Source organism: Procambarus clarkii, chromosome 81 (genome assembly GCF_040958095.1).
Source record: "Procambarus clarkii isolate CNS0578487 chromosome 81, FALCON_Pclarkii_2.0, whole genome shotgun sequence".
Lineage (NCBI taxonomy): Eukaryota > Metazoa > Arthropoda > Malacostraca > Decapoda > Cambaridae > Procambarus > Procambarus clarkii.
In genome coordinates, this window is record NC_091230.1 from 18,429,978 (window position 1) to 18,451,288 (window position 21,311).

The 21,311-nt window shown below is 41.4% G+C and overlaps 1 protein-coding gene across 4 annotated transcripts in view; it reads right to left on the bottom strand.

Moving 5' to 3' along the window:
- The window catches only part of wb (wing blister), a 273,174-nt gene extending 253,983 nt beyond the window's left edge, over nucleotides 1–19,191 (bottom strand). For all 4 annotated transcript variants that reach the window (XM_045766624.2, XM_045766623.2, XM_045766621.2 and 1 more), the window contains exon 1: nucleotides 19,011–19,191. In XM_045766624.2, coding sequence (XP_045622580.2) covers nucleotides 19,011–19,074 — 64 coding nt within the window. In that variant the 5' untranslated portion in view covers nucleotides 19,075–19,191. The remainder of the gene's footprint in view (nucleotides 1–19,010) is intronic.
- Nucleotides 19,192–21,311: the final 2,120 nt, after the last annotated feature.

Genomic DNA, 21,311 nt, shown 5'->3' on the forward strand with positions numbered 1-21,311 from the left:
ACCTATACTCAGACCTCCACGTGAGAGACGTGAAGGTCTGCAACACAACGGCGAACGAGGTAACCCTTATGTCTTGTGACATCGTGCCATTAGCCTCAAAGTGACGCAATGATGCAACACCTGATGCCTACACATCAAATTGACGCAATCTGCACACGGAAATAAGTCCACATAAAACCAGTAGGCACGGCAGGATACACAAAATAGCGCCGTTGAAAAGCAAGAGGTGCAATAGGTACGCTGAGAGAGAACTCTTATCAACTTCAACGGCCCAAGACTTTTCAACACTCCCTCCACACATAATAACTAGCCGACTTCTCATGGTGTTCAAGAGAGAACTTGATAAACACGTCCAAAGGATACCTGATCAAGCAAGCTTGTGATTCATACGTGAGGCTGCGAGCAGCCGCGTCCAACAGCCCGGATGACCAGCCCATCAACCAGGATGCTTGGTCAGAGTCCGGGCCGTGGGGATGCTGATCCCCGGAACCAAGAACATGAAGGCAATAAGTTGACGCAATGATGCGACTTTGGGCACATAAATGTAATATTTTTCCCTTGTAAATTGATGTAAATATGATCTTCATATTGTATATTATTTAATAAAGATTTTTTTTTTTTTGGGGGGGGGGGGCAGAACCTGGCAAATGGGGGGGGGCGACCTAGACTGTCAATTCGCTGCTCTGTCAATCACGCAACACGGAATCAAAACAGTCTAGAGGGCCACACGAGAGCAGACAGTCAGGGGTTGAGGGAGGGTGTTTAGAGGGGGGGGGGGGGACGGCGACAACCGTATCAGGGTCCCGTCTGTATACCATTATACAAGCGACGGACCCCGTCACTCGTTCCTGTCACACACACACACACACACACACACACACACACACACACACACACACACACACACACACACACACACACACACACACACACACACACACACCAGCACCTGCCTCTCACCTCTACCTTAACGTCACTAATGATGAACACACCATTACCGACACCTACACACCCACACCAACTGACAGCTACACACACCCACACTGACTGACAGCTACACACACCCACACCAACTGACAGCTACACACCCACACCAACTGACAGCTACACACCCACACCAACTGACAGCTACACACCCACACCAACTGACAGCTACACACCCACACCAACTGACAGCTACACGCCCACACCAACTGACAGCTACACACCCACACAGGCCAAGCCCAGAACTTGTAACATATGCGCTAACGCTAATTACAAACACACTTTTATCCTGACAACAATGAAATAACTTTTAAAGACTATCACGATAAGAGTCAAAATATTAGCCAAGAACACTGGTAACTTTAGTGAGCGACACTCCCTGGCGACAAGCAACAACGTGTTATCTTGAGGTAATCTTGAGATGATTTTGGGGCTTTAGTGTCCCCGCGGCCCGGTCCTAGACCAGGCCTCCACCCCCAGGAAGCAGCCCGTGACAGCTGACTAACTCCCAGGTACCTATTTACTGCTAGGTAACAGGGGGATCAGGGTGAAAGAAACTACCCATCGTTTCTCGCCGGTGCCCGGGATCGAACCCAGGACCACAGGATCACGCGTCCAGTGTTCAGTCCGCTCAGCTGCCGGCTCCTCTTATATAGATGCAACTTCAAACACCAACATAATTCTTTTAGCATTTTAGCATAAGAACTTTGAAGAAAAAAAAGGATCATAAATTTAATATATATATATATATATATATATATATATATATATATATATATATATATATATATATATATATATATATATATATATATATATATACATATATATATATATATATATATATATATATATTAGTAATTCCCTCCTGTAATTACGAGTCATCTTTCCTACTCCATTGCAGTTCAGTTTGATTTTCTTAAAACCGTTTATTAACTCCGAAGCCTCACGAGGTTGTCTATAAACAACAATAACCTCGGGTTGTGAAGTTTCCAAGTTCGTACACTTATGTAAATAAATACAGCCTAAACCGTCATGACCGAGGAAAGATGGACAGGTTTCGTAAGCGTATACGTAAAAAATCCTTGATGAATCCTGGCCCTGGCCAGATGGTAAGAATGTCAACAATATGAATTATTGAGTTGGTTTGTACCCAAAGATGCACCCAATATAGGTTATGTTAATACAGCCTCGGGTTTATAGGACCTGTTCAACCATCAATAGATTTGATAAACCAGATTTCTTTCCACTTACAGAGCGAACAAAAACATCGTATATCTAAATGTGCAAATTATATCTTAGGTTAAGAGAAAGATTAATTATCAGCCTCGCCTGAGGTTTCCAGACTACTGAGCAGTTGGATGGGAATTATCTGAAAATTACCTTACACAAATTTACTACGATAAACTGCTCCCCATCGGCCCAAAATAACATCAATTACGGTTTAAAGATCGCTTTTCGATCGTATGCGTTACATAAGGCCAAATATTGTCGTACTAGAAAATGGAAGCGGCTCGCGAAAGTGAAGTGCTGTCTCGTTTCTGTTTTGGGTCCTCTGGAGGGCGGGCTGACTGACCAACATGGATTCCGGGGAACAAATAATTCGTATCTCCTAAACAAATAAACGCAGCTGTTTTAAATAATAATAAAAAAATCTGCTTAAGTAAACGAGCAAAGAATTGGAGCTAATTCAGTGACAATATAAAACCAAAAACACATTAGACTTATTGCAACCTTAGGCAGCTCCACGCCAAAGCCCATACTTGGTCGCATCTCAAGAATTCTACGAAAGAATCAAACTCGGTCTTGAACACACAAACAAGTTTGTCTTCAATATACCTTCGTGAATAAGTCTCTCTTACCAGAGTTCGGGGACTCAGAATAGCCTAGCAGCTTAGCGTTCCTGTACTACGCTTCTGCAATTCCGTACTCCATTATTTGTATTCTCTATCGAATTATTGCTAATAAATTATTGTTAGCTGGCAAACTAGAAATAAATTCAGGCCCATAAGTGTAAATACACGATTTTAGGTCTATAGTTTATTTAGAAGAAATTTGAGGGTATTATAATGTTTGTCAATGAATGTTTTTGTGTGTATCTTTAACCACTATTAAAATCGAACATATATTGGATTCCTTTACAAATATGGTTATCAAAACTACCTCGGTATCTTCTGAAGTTAAATTACGACACACTCTAGGATAGTATCTTAGTACCAATACCTATTAATGTCCGGGATTAGACATCCTAGCTGGTAGCACAATCATACCACTTCACACGCCAATCCATAATTTAAATTCTTTACCATATCTGCGGAACGCTAAGTACATGCTGCAAAGCGTGCTGAAGGCGAAATTATTGGCTGAGAGATTAGGCAGACCAAGAGGTAAGGTGAACACGGGTATAAAGGGAATTCTGAATGGCATAGCTACGGCTAACCATAGCCCGTGCTACTTGCCCCGCTCCTGTGCCAGGTAAGTTACGGGCTCACCATAGCCCGTGCTACTTGGAACTTGTTCCGAGTAGCTGAATCTATAACAACAACAACAGCATAGCTATTCTTATTCACTCACTACTATTATATATTCTTATAAAATCACTCACACAGCACGGCTCCTGTGCCAAGTAACTCCACTACGGGCTCACCATTGCCCGCGCTACTTTAAACTTTTTGTTCCGAGTAGCTGAATCTAAAACAGCAACACGGCATCGCTAAGCGTGGCTGTCTTGAGAACTCTAAATGGCTAAGCTAGGTGTATCTGGCTTAGTAAACTGTGAATGGCTAAGCTAGGTGTATCTGGTTTGTAAACTGTGAATGGCTAAGACTAGGCGTATCTGGCTTGTAAACTCTGAATAGCTAAGACTAGGCGTATCTGGCTTGTAAACCGTGAATGTCTAAGCTAGGTGTATGTGGCTTGTAAACTGTGAATGGCTAAGACTAGACGTATCTGGCTTATAAACTGTGAATGACTAAGCTAGACGTATCTGGCTTGTAAACTGTGAATGGCTAAGCAAGGCGTTGCTGGATTAAGAACAGCGTGGGCCGCCCCGCAGGCTAGCAACGGAGTAGGAACTACTTGTTGATAATTTAACACCTGGTTTGCCCAGCACTACTCCTCCCATCCCAGCCGTCTCCATGTTTACCACCTGCCGCCCGCCCATAATAGCCTCACCGTCTGAAACTACACCTTAGCAATCTGAGATTCAATTTGTTATTCTTTCTGGTCTCGCAACAAGTCATTAGGTACACCCTGCACTACATAACAGTCAAGTTAAATACCTGTCGAAGAAAAGAATCTCTTTGGATCTCTGGTGATGCAAACGCATATATAATTTAAGACGTAGATGACATGTATGTTGTTGAGCTTTACCTACAAGTTCAAGTTCAAGTATGTTTATTGAGATAAGCAATAAATACATCTCAAAGGGATAGAGTAGCTTAGGTTATTTCTACCCCCCCCCCCCAGCTTTACCTAGATGCTAAGATTACTCTATCTTCCCAGGTGGTACAGTCTTTCTGGCTTAGTGCCTTCTTTCGTTAATTCAAATGTTTATTTAGGTAAAATACATACATACAAGGGGTGATACAAAAATTGATGAATTTATATAGAGCTAGTACATACAATGCCTAAAGCCACTATTACGCAAAGCGTTTCGGGCAAATTACATCCCCAGTACCACAAATAAACCTTAACCTCCTTTGAGACAGTTTAGTAAGTTCCAGCTGTGTTTGGGTACAAGTAACAGGCTGAACAACCCAGTGGGTTTTCTTCCTATTGGAGGTGTTGTACCTGAAGCTATGGCTGCATGTTCACGCACAGGATGAGTGACTGCCTAATAAATTAACCCTTCGGGACAAAAATAAAATAAAAAACAATCCCCCAGACTTTCAAATCTGTTATTACGTATAACAAATTTAAACCCAACTCCAGTTTACACAGGAACACGTTGTTAAACAGCTCACACAGACCTTGCAATGATGTCTGAATGCCTCACCATATACGCATCATGTATAGGGAAAAACACAGTAATTCATAAAGTAGCACTAAGGTATAAAGTTACCAAACGTGGGTCAAATTGTCGTAATAAAGGGCTGTGATGTACCCTAAGGACTAGTTTTTATATTTAAAATGAAATTTGTTGTTATAAGTTAAAAACATACTTCTCAGAGGTTGTTCTCGTACACTGAAGTTAATAAGACATCTGAGGGCAATGATTTTACCCTTGAATAAGACAAGTAATGCTCTTGGAACAATGCAACTCTCAGTACGATGATTTGAGCCAAGTACGGCGACCTGACCCCTCAATTCGACGTCATAAACTTCCTCATTACAATAACACAACTCCCCGGCCACCACCTAACCCTTCAGTATGACAACACACCTTCCCAAGTACGACACAACTTTATCTGCGTACAGCAACTTGGAGTCGTACATGGGCCGAGGTTGAGAGCCCAAAGAAGGACAGTGAATGAGACGGGGAGGAGCCCAGCCGGAAATATGACCTGGATCCTCCTCTTTGAGGATCTTTCGTCTCCACCTACAAAACTAATTCATTGTTGTTGCAGTCGTACAAGAACACCAATTAGAGGAACACGAGAACAGAAAACAGCAATAAATTAACAGCAAAAATCAAAAGAACCATATGGTCCAATAACATATTAGGTTGAAGCGAACAAATTGCGAGACCATACGAGCACACTATTAAATCATCAGCATGGAGTATAGTGGGAGAATAAGCAGCGGGAGAGCCGCAATTACATCTGCAGCAGCAATAGCAATAGCAGGCTGATACAAGGCCGGAGGAAGGCGGATGGTCAGGCCGCAGGGAGGTGGAGTGACCAGCCCTCCTGAACCCTCCTCGGTCTCACCGCCCAAGTGTTTCATTTTTGGTCATGAGGGGTGCCTCCGCCCTCCCGACGCGCCCTCCACTACAGGTCTCCAGCCCCAGGCTAGGGCGGACACCTTATCCACAACTTCCCGCTGACTCAACCGCTCTAGGTCACCGTAACACCTCATCAAAATAAACGGTTCTCGTGTTAAAGAATTCTCCTTCCAACACTTTGTAATTTGCTCCTGACATTGTCAATTCATTTAAGTCATCCTCTACCACAGCGCATTTCAGATACATACGCTATGGTGTAAAGTCAGATTTATTTAACGTATCACACGATTCATAGTACACACTGTTATAAATGTACAGTACTGTATTTAGGATACCTGATCAACTTTGGATACCTTCCAATGGATACCTGATCAACCAGGCTGTGATTCATACGTCAGGCTGCGAGCAGCCGCGTCTAACAACTTAGTTGACCAGTCCAGCAACGAGGAGGCCTGGTCGACGACCGGGCCGCGGGGACGCTAAGCCCCGAAATTATCTCAAGGTAACCTCAACGTAGAAGCTCGCACAAGTTTCGAAGGCGAGTATTTTGGGCAGAATAACTTCATGCCCATCATAAAGTTGTTAGGTTTAATTAGGCTTGATTAAATTAGTTAGGCTAGGTTTAGTCCTTAAAAGTAAAGCCTAACAAAGCCTAAAACGAAGTCACTATCACGTGACTTCCACTTAATAACAAAGTCGCCTCTAAAATAGTGTCGGGATATGACAATAACGAAGTAACTTATATCTTACCTAACAGAAGTAAACAAAAATATAGTAGAGTAATGAAACCATAAATTCTAGCAACAGTCTAATAATAACTAGCATAAAGAAACACATCACTGATAGTAAATAATAAATGGATTAAACTTTAAACATTCTAATCCAGTTCAGTGTCACTCTTTGCTTTGTATGACAAGGGGATGAGGTCCATAAGAATTCCATAAATTGACGCCCTTTTAGAAGATATATTTTCAAATAAAGAATGAACCCTGTGATAATGAGTCCACAGACTAGTGACGCTTTAATATAAGTCGCGGTAAGTACACTGTAGTGATGGGGGGTGAGTGTGTAGGGAGATCAGCTTAACTTTGAAATATACACCTTTAGCTCGTTTTTAATCTGAAGTTTGTATTTGTTGTCGTTGTAGGCAAGAGTACCTTGTAGGGGTGATGAGGGTGATGCGCGGCTGTCTCTGCTACCAACCAATGACTTCACCTACCATCATCTTCTTGAGAACCTCTATCGCCACTATCATATTTCCAACGCCTTCTATCATCCTCATTTTTCACAACGTATATAACCTCAACTAATCCCAGTTCTAATCTGGAATTAGAACTGGGATTATCCTCATTTTCACAACTTATATAACCTCAACTAATCCCAGTAAGCTGTATTCCTGAGGAATACGTAAGCTACAAGCTCACGTATTCCTCGCAGCCTCATCCTGCTAACCCCAAACTGCCCCCTCCCTTAACACCCGGTCAGACGCCAACCATAACTCTCATGAACCTCCGCCCTCTGCCCCAAACCCATCCACTACCTCCGCCGTGTTCCATCTCTATTTTAAGCATCCGACACCTTGCTTGTATCACGCAAAAAAGTTAAATTCCAGCTTTATTACATCTCATAATTTATGGACCTGAACAAGATCGTAATTTCTGAAAGAAAAATATTATAAGTTAAATTTTGCAACTCCTATCGTAACTAGCAGTTTGAAAAAAAATCTAAACACCAATCATAAAAATAATTTATGGTAAATCAAAGACATTCAAATATGTAACACCTTTTCTACATACACAACATTTTGAGACTAACGATTTAATAGATCATTAGAATAGCTGAGGTACATATTCATGTCATCAATGATTCTCTCGATTAATGTCACCCAGTCACTCAAGACAATCATTCTCGTTTTGTTACAAGCCATTTTTGAAGTACACGGGAGCCCCTGCGGTCAGCAGCACGGTACAATCTGTGAAGCAGAGCACCCGTGATTCATTCATAATCCCTACAATGGTCTAAATATAGCAATACATTGACGACAATCGAAATACAGCTCAGAAATGGTGGGTTAAAATATGGCCATCCTAAGGACTGAGGATAGGCCTGCTACTGCCTTGTTACACAGCCTGGGAAATAACTGGCCCCTGGACACTACCATTTACGGATAATTAACAAATGGCCTTTCAAAGACCTCATCCATTTTTCCCTTATCATTCCTGTATGTCATCTGTCGATTTTTGAAGAAAACACCAAGGCAAATTTATTTGCACGAGTTTAGCTTGGGATGAGCATCACCAATTCGAGTCTAGCGTTGTGTGCGGCGAGTAATGGCTTGTGTGGTTTTTCTTCCCATGTGTGTGGACAGCATCTGCAGGGCTCCAGTGTGCTACTGTTTCCAGAGTTCTGAAGCTGATGAGTAGATGTGTTTCACTTATTTCCAGTTTTGTTTTTAATTTATATATAACCAATAACCTTTAAGCATTGCATAAATATAAAAATAAATCTTTACTGAAAATGGATAAAACCAGCAATATGTCATTCATTCGCTAACACAACTTATAAAGAGATAGACATATCGAGAACATTCACAGCTTAAGAGAACTTTCTTATGAAGAGCCTCGCACCGTGAAAACGAGTTTGGCAATGCCAGGTTTCCTCCTTGAAGCAAGGAGTACCGGTTCATCTTGCTGAGAGAACAAGCAACACGCCCACCTTACACAGATTCTTTCAATGGCATATTTTATTTTTCTTATTCCCTGCGTCCAGCCACGGAGCCAACCTGAACCTTCGCCGCTCTCTTAGACAATACGTATAATCCAGACACAAGATAATATTCTGAAGAGGCAACATGGGTAATTTTTGGTTCCTGAAGATGCAAAGATTTCTGAAAATAAAAGTCTGACCGATGGAGCTTGTCTGCAGGCCTTTGTTGGCGGCCTGGGCCGGTCTCAGCTCAGGACCAGCCAGATAATGCCCTGGTGTGTAGTGGCGGGAGGGAAGGTTAGTCAGGCCCGCCCCTGCTCTTGCAGACATAGCCTCTCTATGAACACACACAACGAAACCTAACGGATAGCTTGCACCGCCGCTGGCTTGTTGCACTTTTCATCCAGGCACTTTAAAAATACAATTTTGTTGAAACCAGTATTATTACGTTCGCATTCATTTCACCGCCAGAACCTCACAAATCGTATTGCAAGTCCAGAAAATGTACAGCTGGATATGACTCTACGACAACGTGAGGGAGCCTAGCGCGTAAGAGTATAATATAATGTTGCCTACACAAAGACACACAGGCTAACGAAATAGTCCCATAATTTGAACACAAGACCACAATAAATACTAAAAACAAGGAGGAAGATTCTACAAAAGGAGACATCATTTCCCAACTAAACACTTATTTTTTCACGTGTATTCTAATACATACTACAGGGAGGGAGCCGGTCGGCCGAGCGGACAGCACACTTGACTTGTGATCCTGTGGTCCTGGGTTCGATCCCGGGCGCCGGAGAGAAATAATGGGCAGAGTTTCTTTCACCCTATGCCCCTGTTACCTAGCAGTAAAATAGGTACCTGGGTGTTAGTCAGCTGTCACGGGCTGCTTCCTGGGGGTGGAGGCCTGGTCGAGGACCGGGCCGCGGGGACACTAAAGCCCCGAAATCATCTCAAGATAACCTACAGAACATATTTAAGTCACTGAACTTGGTAGAACTTACGAGGGCGGCCGGTTGTAATATTCTTCACATATTTATGTAATTTAAGTGTTGCAGATAACCTCTTAAACTTAAGAACATAACAGCTTGTGGTCTGAGGCCACGAGATAATGTTTATTACGCTGAAACACAAAATCCGTTGGCAACATAATGGTAACAATACATCAAGAGAAATCGAATCGCGAAACAGGATTGGTGTTCATTGCACGATTTTTTCGTTAGTAAATTACTCGGCTAGATGCGCCCAAGAAAATCCTTCCGGAAAGTGCAATATAGCAAGTATAAGTGTGGACATACCCTGACCTACAGACATCTTGGTATTCCTGTCAGAGAGACGCAGAGTGCGTCCCAGGCAGCTGTGGAATGCTTGCCCATTCACCATATACAGCCACCACCAACCCACTAAAATAATAACCTGCAAAACCAGTCATTAAATGCCCCACTAAAGGCAAATGTCCTCGGGAACACAGCCTAAAGTCCACATTTTTTAAGCTTAGCCTCATCCAAACTACGACGATTTTGTCAACCAAAAGATTAATCTACATATTATCGATAAGCATTATTTCAGAGCCTTCACTTTGTTAACATTAATAGAATCTAGTAGAATGTAGGACGCTATGAAAAAGTATACAAGAAAAATTTATCTTATTATGAAAATTTAGTCTAATCTCATTTCAAGAATGATATTGGCACTTGACTAGTGAGTCCAAAAAATAGCAAGGCATCTTGGAAACTAAAAGCATGGCAACAGCCATGTTTGGAAGGAGTCCCCGAGGCGCAGTAGTAAAACACTCGCTTAGCGCTTCTCGAGGGCTTTGGCCTGGGTTCGTATCCTGGCCGGGGAGGATTTACTGGTCGCCAATCCTTAACTGTAGCCTCTGTTCACCCAGCAGTAAATGGGTACCTGGTTGTTAAACTATTTGGCGGGTCGTATTCCGGGGAAAAATTAGCATTAAGGACCTACCCGAAACGCTATGCGTGTTAGTTGAAATTGAAATTGAAATAAGTTTATTGAGGTAAAATACACACAAAGGGATGAGGTAGCTCAAGCTATTCTCACCCCGTTCAGTACATCGTGTTAATACATACATATAAACACATCACAAACAATAAACATATTACCAAACATTCTGAGAGATAAACATCTACATTTCCTTGCGTGTTAGTGGCTGTACAAGAATGTAAGAACTCTTGTGTATATAAAAAAATAAATAAATAAAATGAAACTGAAGGGTAGTTAAGGCAAAAAAATATAAGGGACACGGAGCGTCCACAACAGAGGGTAGAGGAATGACCACTGGGATACTGAGAGGGAGACTGATAACAAAAGTCTAGGAGTTTTATATTATATCCTCTGGCATTTATAAACTGTCACTAACACTGACGCAAATGGACACCAGAGACATGGGTAGCATAATTATCAAGAGAAAGCACTAAGATATGAGGGCGGAGTGAAGGAACTGTACCCAACCACTCAGGCAATGACGATGGAACACCGGCCTGAAAGAAGTAATGCTGTCGCTGTACCGACCAGTTGAAGTTGGATATGGGAGAAACTACAAAAGAACGGGAGAATACAGATGACTGCAGAAAGCCTATTGGTTTAAACGAAAAAGCACTGACGTATTGTTCACAGCTATTCTCTCAAATTTATTTAGCCTATGCTTGAAACTACAGTTTATTTTTACATTACTTAGAATGAAGAATGAACACGGAACGGGGAAAGGCATGGAGGATCACATACCACAAGACAGATTAGAGTGAACACAAGGACAAACCGGTGACTACAAAACACCTTCATCAGTTCCTACAAATATCCTCACACGTATGGGTGTGTCCATGTACATACACGAAATATTGTAAATCAAATCAAATCAAATACAAATTCTACATTTACAAACGTACAGCTACATATTCTACAGGAATATCGAGCTGCACATGATATAAGTACAGCTCGATCTTCACCCGTGTTGAATACACAAGCTACTGTTCAAGACACAGACCTCTGTACATGGGAGACACAAGTGCACACAGGAAGGTTTGGCACGTCGTCTTCACCAGACACAACCCTGTGTTTGTGAAGTTGTGTGGATGTCTCAGCCCCGGAAGCTCTGCTCTGAATACGGTTTGTTAAGTAGTCTTCCAGCTGAAAAAGACCCCAATGACTCAGTCTGCTGAAGGTGACTGAAGAACTGCTTATTAGGCGAGTTTTCATGTAATTAGGCTTCATCAAGTTAAACAAAAACCTCACTAGTTAAAACGTCTTAATTCTAAAAACGAAAATTTTAAAAACGACCACACAAGCCTAAAAACACTTGAGCGAAACGTTGATGCGAAACATTAGGCTGAGCCAACCAGTTCCGCGGCCTGCACACCATTCCTGACCCCTTTTCCGTCCCCGTAACCCATTCCCTTCCCCATTCCATCCGTGTAATGCATTCTTTCTCATTTTCTTCCAAACATTCCTTGCCATTTTCCATCCATCTTTCGCAACCACCGCCAAGTGGTTACTTGGCTGGCTGTGCTTCCAAGTTGTTGCTTGGCTAATGCTTCATTAGCATAATACGCTATTACACGTCGCCTCAAAGCAGTAAGTTGATTTGCTTGAAATAGCCTGCAAGCTGCAATTCAATAGAGTGATGGAGCACCATCAATCATTGCGAGGTGGACCAATCGACACCTCACCCTTTCCCTTTTACCTCACTAGGAAAGGGAAAATAGACGGGCAGAGAAATAGGCTTGTGTGGAGCAGGATCCCTTATAAGTGGCTACGTACGACACCACTTCCACACTTGCTTTCCTGATCCCTTATAAGTGGCTACGCACGACACCACTTCCACACTTGCTTTCCTATCTAATTTCTACTGCGTGCGAGAATTAACCAACCTGTCCTCTCGAATAACACATTGCATTTTGACGTCAAAATTCCCAATGGACAAAAAATTATTATAATTTATTAATTACTTAATAATATGTAATAAATCATCGCGGCACGCAAACACTCACGTTTTCTTTGCGTGGGCCGATCGGTTAGGTTAGTTTCCTGCAATTTAGTACATCATTTTTTGTCCATGTTGACAACTCGTAAGGACGGCTAAATATCACGCTCTAAACCTGTAAGCACAACACTTACAAGCTAATATTACGTATATATATATATATATATATATATATATATATATATATATATATATATATATATATATATATATACTGTATAGTGACGTAAAAGTGAAATAATAGAGCAGTGGCTATTCTGGCTGGGGGAATGCCAATCACATTAAATAAAATAAAGTAAAACAAAGTAAATAAAACTGCTTCTGACCTCTTTACGTGTGAGAACTGATATATATATATATATATATATATATATATATATATATATATATATATATATATATATATATATATATATATATATATATATATATATATATATATATATATATATGGGACAAAAGTAGTTTCCATGTAACTTGTTGAGTTGCCTTATCCCCACGTCCTCCAGAACTGCACTACCTCTGTGCTTTCAATCAATACTAGGTCTGCATGCCTCTGCTATGTATGCACCACATGCCAGACAACTGGTCTTCGTCAGTAGTAAAGTTTCATATTACTTACCACAACGGCTGTATGTTTAACTCTGACTCCCATGTACTTGCACGCAAGTCCCATTGCAATTAAGTTCAAACTTCCCAGAGCACGGCGCTGCTACCAGCTGTCTTGGCATTTATGGCTCCGTCATTGGTATTTGTATTTTAATACTGACATAAGCCACATCGTTCATGTGTCACATGCCATACACAGAATTGAAACAAAATTGCGTCCAGCTGTCTCATTGCGTTCAGCTGGTGATGCAAGATTCGCATCACTACAAATTATTTGATATTTACGACGAAATCTTTCATCCACACCTAAAATGAGCTCACACACTTGGCAATACAGTGTGACATTTCATACCTATCACAACCACTTTGGCTTGTTTTAGTAGCCAGTCAAACTACACTGACCTGTCTTTACAGCTTCTTTGATGAATGACAAACCTTTAAACTGTGACAGATAAAGCTTAAACAGATGTGTTCAAAAACACTAAAGTCTAAACCAACACAATTATCCCAAGGTTCCTCCTAGGTCTCACACACATAGACACTGGTAATTGCTCCTATGCCCCGTGATCTCCTATCCTGACCTCCAGCACAACATCAACAGGTTATCTTGAGATGATCTTGAGATGATTTCGGGGTTTAGCGTCCCCGCGGCCCGGTCCTTGATCAGGCCTCCTTTTTGTTACACATCCCCCAGGAAGCAGCCCGTAGCAGCTGTCTAACTCCCAGGTACCTACTTACTGCTAAGTAACAGTAACAGTTCTTTCATCAGGGTGAAAGAAACATTTTGCCCATTTGTCTCCGCCTCCACCGGGGATCGAACCCGGAACATAAGGACTACGAAACCGAAGCGCTGTCCATTCAGCTGTCAGGCGCTCTAGCAACAGTGGACTCTTCAATAACCTGAATTTTACAACGTTAATTCTACGTTTGCACGTTAATCTCAACCAGGATTATACTAGCAACCATAACTATAAAATATTATACAACTACTGTTGTAATATCATACAGTATTATCATACAGTAATATCATACCTATAAGACCCACAGGATATAACTATGTCGCATGAACGATGTGCCATGTAAGATTTAAATACGGTATACTAATAATAATTATAATAGTCTCCTTGGCACTAGCTGAAGTCGTTATAAAATGAATGAACTGTCCCACAAAATAAATTAAAATAATTAAAAGTGCCTTAAATATTCTTTTTAAAATAACCTTATGTATATTTTTATTTTACTACAATATATATATATTTTTCTTTATGTACAATATAAAAGAATATAAAATTTGGTATCAATATAAAAGACAACATTTTAACACTGAAGTATTATGAAACAAGGTTCATATTGGAAAATTCTTTCCATACGAGTGGCCACACAGCCCTCGCTGCTTGAGAGGATGTCTCATGTTGATTGTATCTCTCATTAAGAAAGCAGGATGCAAGCCAACATCTCAAATTAATTTCTTTCGTGATAATAAACATATAAATTGAGCTTTTGGCCTCTTAACACTCAGATATTTAAATAAATGAGATGAAAATGATGAAATGTGCACTGAATATCACGTAAATCATACAGCATTAGCATTACTGCTTTGTAACTCCATCAACAAACCGGTTGGTTGCTTATTATACAGGTCCTAAGAGGTTTAGAGCCCACCACATTGTCCAGCTCATCAACCAGTAGATGAGTCGCTAGTTCTTGCCTCACCCGGTACATATCGCCAGCTGGAGTATCCATACCGGTACTCCAGCTGACAACACTCAACCCTGCGCATTATGAGAGAAGAGATCCCTCTCCACCGCTGCTGCTACGTATGTATGTATGTATGTATGTATGTGTGTGTGTGTGTGTGTGTGTGTGTGTGTGTGTGTGTGTGTGTGTGTGTGTGTGTGTGTGTGTGTGTGTGTGTGTGTTTGTTTGTTTGTTTAAGGTGAAGTGTCATCTAGCCCCGCCTTTAGAATATTCTGACGTTCAATGCAATGACTGTTCTCTAGTTTTCTTATCACATATGTACTAATTTAGACCCCCAACACTGAAATGTTTTTTATATGTCTGTGACTCATCTGTGTGTTTCCATGTATGTTTAGCAGTCCATTGCTCTGTAAACAACTACTCTCTCTGTTCCCCCTTATAATAGTTTATGTCGTTATGTCCCCATAATTTTTCATGTAGTGTGGTGAGGTCCAGATCCCGCAGTCATTCCTTGTAGCTCGGTTCCCCTGTGTACAGGAGCGAGTATTATTGCTTATTTTTGAACCTTTCCTACTTTTGTTTTGTCGGGCCAGAATACTCGAGTGGGTCTCACGTATGGTGAATATACAAATACAAATATTTATTCAGGTAAAGTACATACATACAAGGTGAGATACAAAACGTTAATGGATTTATAGATAGAGCTAATACATACAATGCCTAAAGTCACTATTACGCAAAACGTTTCGGGCAGAAACGTTCCCAGGTTCCCAGTTATAAGACCCAGGTTCCTTTGTTTAAGTTCCAGAATGAATTTCAGGCTACACGAACATTAGCCAGTTTGGGATAACAAACAAGAGAACGTCACTATTACACCGGGATGCTCCCTATAAGGGTCTCGAATACTTAACTGACATTTAGTTAAGCGTTTCGTACTCCAGGGAAAGTTTGAAGTTTCAGCTGTGTGTCAGTTAGGTACTTACTTCCCTGATCATTCCTTATTGCGAGCATCCTGGCCTAGTGGCTAGTGACGTTCTTATATTTTTAATGCCCGAGTTCGAATCTCCGATGATCCAAGTGAATGGAGTGAATAGGTTTAGACCTACGATATTGTAGATTGCATCTTAAATCTATATATACACACACTCAAGAAGGAGCATTTGGAAGTCAGAAGCAGAAGAGTGCTAACGTTAATAAAGTAACGTTGCTATGGGCCAGAGACGTTAGGGCATCATATAATTATGCAAACATGTATAACGACTACGCAAAATGCATGACAAACTTCATTGCAAAAGCCGCAGTATGCATTGCTACCGTCTCCCGCCATAAGATGTCTACCAGTCAAGGACAAACTTCAGCAAATCAGTGCGCACTAACACACGAAAGTATGCAGGTAAGCATTATTATCAATATTTTATCGAGAAGTAGACATATTACTCCTACCAGGCATTTCTACAATTAATCTTGCATAATGACTTGCATTAAATGCATCACAGAGTAGCCTAATGATATGCCAGCCAGCCAGTCTAATTAATTCTCAAAAGGATTTGAGGATTAATGTATGTATGTATATATATCCCATAATGGAAAAGACTCACAACAATACTTGAAAACGCACATGCTGAAAATAAAGCCCGCCTCCTAGCGGTAACAGCACTCCACGCCGGGGATTTTTTATTTGCTGTGCCCAATGCAGCCCTGGGAACTCGCCTCAATCATGACGCTCTCCGCATTGGAGTTGCCCTTCGCCTTGCCGCCCCCATCCTCACCGAACATAGGTGCATCTGCGGAACTGCGATGGCAGACCAATACGGTCGTCATGGTCTGGTATGTCGTAAATTACAGGGTAAGATTGCAAGAGATGAAGAAGCTACCGACATCATCAAGAGGAGCCTCGCCATGGCCCGCTGCCCAGCACAAAGAGAACCACACTTATTCAGACCCAACGACCCTCAGAAGTGCCCAGATGGGGTCACCTTGCTTCCATGGAAGGATGGTAAGCAATTGGTGTGGGACTACTCGTGTGCTGCCACACTGGCCAGTACCTACCTTCACTACAGCACACGCGAAGGGGGTGGCGCTGCTTCTTTAAGGGAATCCCAGAAAATTATCAAATACAGAGGTCTGGCACACTGCTACAGCTTTGTTCGGATCTGTTCGGAGACCCCTCGGTTCGTGGGGAAAATGTGCATTGAAGTTCCTGAAGGAATTGGGGGACAAATTGATCGGCGCTACAAAAGACCAAAGAGCAAAAAAGTTTCTTGATCCAGCGCTTCAGTGTTGCGATTCAGAGGGGGAATGCCTGTTGCGTCTTGGGCACTAGTCCAACTTCGGAGGAATTCGAAGAAGTGTTTGACTTGCAACAATAATCGAACCTGTCTGTGACATTTATCAATGTTTCCTATTGTCGTGTTTTTCATTTTACTTGTATTGGTTGAGTTGTGTATGTCAAGGCCACATTTGTAATCATGTAATCTTGTACAATAAATGTTCCTATATATGTGTGTGTGTGTGTGCGTATGTGTGTGTATGTGGTGTGTGTATGTGGTGTATGTATGTGGTGTATGTATGTGGTGTGTGTGTGTGTGTGTGTGTGTGTGTGTGTGTGTGTGTGTGTGTGTGTGTGTGTGTGTGTGTGTGTGTGTGTGTGTGTGTGGATATATGCATGTTTATACACTTATATGTGTACGTAATATTAACAATTGTATAACTAGCCTCACAAACCACCACCCTCAGGATAGATATGGGGCGTATAATAAATAAATAAATAAATGAATGAATATTAATGCTTCACCCACGTATTACAAATGCTGTTAACTGCCAACAGAACCTACACCCAACCTAACCTTAATGGCCTAATTGTACACCAAAATTCTGCAATACAATATTAATTTCAATATGAGGAGAAACTCCTACTGTTGAATACACTACGTTTAAATTGAAGAATGCATCTTCGGGGGTTGGCCACCGCTTGGACAAGCCAAGCCTGAGGAGAATCGATTGCAACAGTCAGCCTGTCTCATACACAATGGTCAAATGCTCGTTAATTCATCTGCCACTCCATTTATGACTTAAAACACTGTACTCCTGATTACATTAGCTCTCTTCCTGTGTTCGAATTGCACCTCTGTGAATGCTTCACCCACTTACTGAAAATACAAATAATTGCCACCAGAATCAAAACGCATAGCCTAAGAAGAAGAACCTATATCTTAGGCTTAGCATTATATATATAATTTTGTGTACACAATTATTAATTTATATTTGAGAAAATATCAATTTTGGTTACAAAGTATGTTACAATTTACGAATGGATCTTTAGGGTTGGCAGCAGGTTAGGACGAGCACAGCCTATGGATGGGTTTATACACTGGGTCGTGTGCCTCATCACCAATTAGACATAAAAATTCATACTAAGACCGTATTATACTAAAAAAATATATAATCATAGTATGTTATATTTAGATTCAATTGTAATAATGGGTTCCCTGAATGACAGACTATAATTTGCAGTGTTAGCGTGACTAAACGTGTTAAAGCAATTGACCTTTGATAGTGACAAATCTACCTCTAGACCCAAATACAGAAAATGGACTTGATACTTCTAATTGTTATCTCTGTAACTTGTGACTCGTCCTAATATGGTGATTCGCCAGCTACTCTGACCGCCCATATAATGCTTCCGTTTTATCTGAGACATGTGTTAACGGCTTCTGTTAGACTCACAGAGGTTCCTTAGCCACCGCGGAATTTGGTATTAACTTTATGCCGGTATCTTGCATTTTGGGTAATTTCAACTTTCTTTAAGTGATGATCTGTGATTTCTTTCCATTTTCTTAATTATTATTTGTAACGTATTACAGTTTTTGAAAATAATGAAGTTTCGGTTAGTTTGAGATATTAAAAACATAAATAGATTATGTAGCCTAATATATTTAGTAGACAATTACCTAAATTTATCTTTCCATGTAAATTATTGCCTATATACACACTTGCCGTTTATAAATATGTCTATAAACAACAAAATAATAATCATTTATTAACGTTATTACTGTGGTAGTAAAAATCTATTCGTAAATTAACCCATATTTATATTTTATACGAGAACCTGCAGTTACCTACCTGGTCTATCCAGAGCTGAACAGGTGACCCACAAGGCAAGAGTCCCAAAGAGAAGGGAAAACATGTTCTTAGTTCTCAAATTCTCTTCATAACGTTGGGAATTCCACAAACAGTTTCTCACTCAAGGATGCAGGAGCACTGGAGTCTGACGTTCATACCCGGTCACTGCCCAAACACAACTGAGTGAAGTGTGTGGTATGATGCCAGCCCCCCCAGCCCTGCCCCGCCATCTACCAGGCGCTGGGCTTACTAACCTGTCTACCTCAGCCTCCTGATGCTGCCTCAACAACTGCACACTCACAGTTTGTGTACGCACCTCACCTAGTTATACTCACCTAGTTGTATATGCCGGGGTTGAGCTTTGGCTCTTTGGTCCCGCCTCTCAACCGTCAATGTACTGGTGTACATATTCCTGAACTTCTCGAGCTCTATCATATATACATTTGAAACTGTGCATGGAGTCAGCATCCACCACATCATTCCATTTACTAACTACTCTGACACTGAAAACGTTCTTTCTAATGTCTCTGAGGCTCATGTGGGTACTCAGCTTCCACCTGTGTTCCCTTATCCGTCCTTGTCTACCCTGTCAATGTGTGGACGCATGTATGTGCATTTACCTATCAGTGAATAGAGGAAAGTGAGGTTTAACTCTTTTATGCCCCGCCTACTTGTCTTGTTTTACCCGTTCTGTTATAATTTAACTCAAATCAAATCAAATGTTTATTCAGGTAAAAGTAAATCGAACTATTCTGACGTTCGATTTCTTTGTCGAATCTGGCCTTAAAGTTACGCGCGTATGTGTGTGTGTAATTACCTAAGCATAGTTACAAGATGAGAGCTACGCTCGTGGTGTCCCGTCTTCCCAGTACTCTTTGTCATATAACACAATGAAACTACTGACGGCTTTGGCCTCCAACACCTTCTCACTTAACTTGTTCCTACTATCTACGACTCTATAAAATAAAACTTTCTAATATTTTTTGGCACTTGTTTTCTTAATTTGAGTTTATGACCTCGTGAGGGCCTCGTAGCCTGGTGGATAGAGCGCAGGACTCGTAATTCTGTGGCGCGGGTTCGATTCCCGCAGGAGGCAGAAACAAATGGGCAAAGTTTCTTTCACCCTGAATGCCCCTGTTACCTAGCAGTAAATAGGTACCTGGGAGTTAAGTCAGCTGTCACGGGCTGCTTCCTGGGGGTGGAGGCCTGGTCGAGGACCGGGCCGCGGGGACACTAAAGCCCCGAAATCATCTCAAGATAACCTCGTGTACTTGAAGTTACAGGTTTGCAAGAATTCTTCTGTCAGTTTTGTAGATTTGTGTTGCTATTTTGTACACAGTTATCACATCGCCTTTTTTTATTATATCTTCTAGCTTTGGTATATTTAACGCCTGTAGCCAGGCCTCTAGGAGGCCTGGTAGAGGACCGGGCCGCGGGAACGTTGAGCCCCGAAATCATTGCAAGGTAAGCATCTCCACGTAGCTCATGTTTTTCAATTCCGAAAGCCATTAAGTTGCATATCTTTCCACCTTTTCCAATTTCTTGATGTGCTTCTTAAGATATAGGCACCATGCAACTGCTGCATATTCAAATTTTAATCTTAAAAATGTTATATATCCTCGCAAAATGCTCTTTATTTATTTGGGCCTCAGGTGTGTGTATGCTCACCAAATTGTGTGTGTGTGTGTGTGTGTGTGTGTGTGTGTGTGTGTGTGTGTGTGTGTGTGTGTGTGTGTGTGTGTGTGTGTGTGTGTGTGTGTGTGCGTGTGTGTGTGTGTGTGTGCGTGTGCGTGTGTGTGTGTGTGTGTGTGTGTGTGTGTGTGTGTGTGTGTGTGTGTGTGTGTGTGTGTGTGTGTGTGTACTCACCTAATTGTACTCACCTAATTGTGCTTGCGGGGGTTGAGCTCTGGCTCTTTGGTCCCGCCTCTCAACCGTCAATCAACTGGTGTACAGATTCCTGAGCCTATTGGGCTCTATCATATCTACATTTGAAACTGTGAATGGAGTCAGCCTCCACCACATCACTTCCTAATGCATTCCTAATGTGTGTGTGTGTGTGTGTGTACTCACCTAGTTGTGCTTGCGGGGGTTGAGCTTCGGTTCTTTGGTCCCGCCTCTCAACTGTCAATCAGTGTACAGGTTCCGGAGCCTAATGGGCTCTAGTCTATCTACGTTTGATACTGTGTAGTCTACCTCCACAACATCACTTCTAATGCATTCCATTTATTAACTTCTCTGACACTGAAAAAATTATCTCTATAACGGCACTATGGCTCATTTGGATATTCTGTTTCCACACGT